This window comes from Zea mays, chromosome 4 (genome assembly GCF_902167145.1).
Source record: "Zea mays cultivar B73 chromosome 4, Zm-B73-REFERENCE-NAM-5.0, whole genome shotgun sequence".
Taxonomy (NCBI): Eukaryota; Viridiplantae; Streptophyta; class Magnoliopsida; order Poales; family Poaceae; genus Zea; species Zea mays.
The window spans coordinates 140,041,761-140,043,985 of record NC_050099.1 but is presented as its reverse complement, the minus strand read 5'-3'; the positions used below and the strand labels follow the sequence as shown (position 1 = coordinate 140,043,985).

Below are 2,225 nucleotides of genomic sequence, written 5' to 3'. Positions count from 1 at the left end.
AGTTTCATCATACGAGGTCGTTTGAAAAACTCGAAAAATTAAGGATAAAAATGATTTCTAGTGGCGGTTCTTTAAGAAAACCGCCACTAGAAATCGATTTCTACAGGCGGTTTCTTAAGAAAACCGCCACTAGAAATCATAGATTTCTACATGCGATTTTCATAAGGAACCGCCTCTATAAATACGATTTCTAGTGGCGGTTTTCTTAAGAAACCGTCACTAAAAATAGCACAGACGGTTGATAACCGAATCCGCCTATAAAAATATAACGCACCGCAGGCTTTGAGTCTTTTTCTACTAGTGCTAACCCCTTAGCCGACTGCGGAAATTACCAAGCATGTTTTACGCTTTATTAAATTTACCACAGCTAACACACCACTTTACGACGAAGTGTTTTAACCAACAATTAATACATCCGCGACCAATCCATACAACACACAAATGGACCATTGCAGGCACACAAACACTTGTTGGCATTCCAATCGCAAACACATCTACGCGTACCACTTTCTCCTCCATGAATTTTAATTCACATACAACATATTCACATACATCTATATACATGACAATGACAAATGTGCAAATAAGTCAATCACATGGATTCAACCTGAACGAGTCGGGACTTAGCCGCATGGACTGTCCACATGGCTCGGCATTTCGTCGAATGGGCAAGGCGCGAAGCGCAACATCGACCACTAGCTGCGAAAACACACAAATTTATTGGCGGTAGTTCATTGAACATCACACACATCGGAAAATAAACATCGAGGACAGCGGGGGGGGGGGGGGGGGTTCTCACCACGAGTTTCGACGGCGTCGCGGATGGGGCTACGCAGCGAGCACGAGAGTGATGACACGCGACGAGGGGAGTGGAGAACGAACGGGAGGGCTGCTGCGCTGCCGGGAGAGTGAATTAGGGGCGCTGTCCCTAGGAGGGAAAAGAGCTCCTGCGCGTCGGGGGGGGGAGGCTGCTCGCCATGGACGACGGCGGGCTCGCTGCGGCTGCTGTTTTGTGGGGAAGAGGGGAGGAGCAGGGGCCTGGGCGGCATTGATCCTGCTGCTTTCCATGGGGGAAAAATGCAGGGCATAGGGGACAGCAGGGGGTGCTTCGGCGTGCTGGGGAAGAGGGGCGCCCTGCTGCTGCTGCGCGAGGGAGAATGAGCAGGGGGCGTCGAGGAAGCTGGAGCCGAGGGGGAGAAGAGCGTCGCTGCTGGGCAGCCATGGAGCAGGGAAATAGGGGTGCCCTGCGCAGAGGATAGGAGGAAGGGCGTCGTCCCTGGAAAAGACAGCAGGGGAAGGGCGCCATGGGAGGGAGCTCGAAAATCTAGGCGCCATCCATGGAAGCTGCTACCGCTGCTTTGTGTAGTAGCTCGGCCATGGGAGGAAGAAGGGCAGGGGACGCCATGGGAGGAAGAAGGGCAGGGGACGCCATGGGAGGAGCTCGGCGGCCCTAGGGAAGAAGGGGAAAGGAGGAAGGGGGAGCCGGCTGGAAGAGAGGGCGCCGTGGAGGGAGGACCAGAGGCTCGGCCGTGGGGAGAGGAGCCAAGCTCCATGCTTGCTGCCGTGAAGCAAGGAGGAAGAAGGCAGGGAGGATGCGTGCGTTGGCTAGAAGGAGGAGAGGGAGAAATGTTGTGGCGGCTAGGGGGGTGGGTGAAAAATTTCCAAGTGCTAGGGAGAGGGATCCATATTTATAGAGGAGCCCTAGGGTTAGGATTTTCTTAGTGGGCTGTGTTGGGCTGGAATGGTCTTGGCCCAATACACTAAATTGGCTGCGCTAATTATTTTCCGGAACAAAAATGCTCATGTGGAAATTGTCTCAACGGAGAACAGAGCGAACTAGAGTTCGGACGAACGGACGATTGAGCGATTAATTCGGCCGAGAGTCCGATTTGAATTCGCTCGGAAATAACTCCTCGCGCATGATTCGAAAATAAATCATCTTGAGATATGACCGACTTTCAGATTTATGATCGAAAGAGACAATTCGTGACATTAAAAATCATTGCCGAGGTTGATTTTCGAATTTGGATCGAACACAGAGGTATTAAGCCGAGTCGGATAAGAATTGATTAGAGGATGACATATTGAGTATTCCGTGTGAGAGTACAGACTCAGATTAAAATAGTCAGACATAGATCAACGTTCGAGGAATTAACTCGGGCTCAGACCAAATAACAGCCATCAAGAGTTTGATTTAATGAGCTTCAGATGAGATATATAATTCA

At 50.7% G+C, this 2,225-nt stretch overlaps 1 protein-coding gene across 1 annotated transcript; it reads right to left on the bottom strand.

Annotated features, from left to right (window-relative positions):
- Positions 1-379: 379 nt before the first annotated feature.
- On the bottom strand, positions 380-1,646 carry LOC111591314 (extensin-like). Its single transcript, XM_023302272.2, has 2 exons — positions 800-1,646; positions 380-699 (listed from the first exon to the last, which is right to left on the bottom strand). The coding sequence occupies exons 1-2, from the start codon at positions 1,551-1,553 to the stop codon at positions 593-595; spliced, it is 861 nt and encodes a 286-aa protein (XP_023158040.1). The 5' UTR covers positions 1,554-1,646; the 3' UTR covers positions 380-592.
- Between the last annotated feature and the right edge of the window lie 579 nt (positions 1,647-2,225).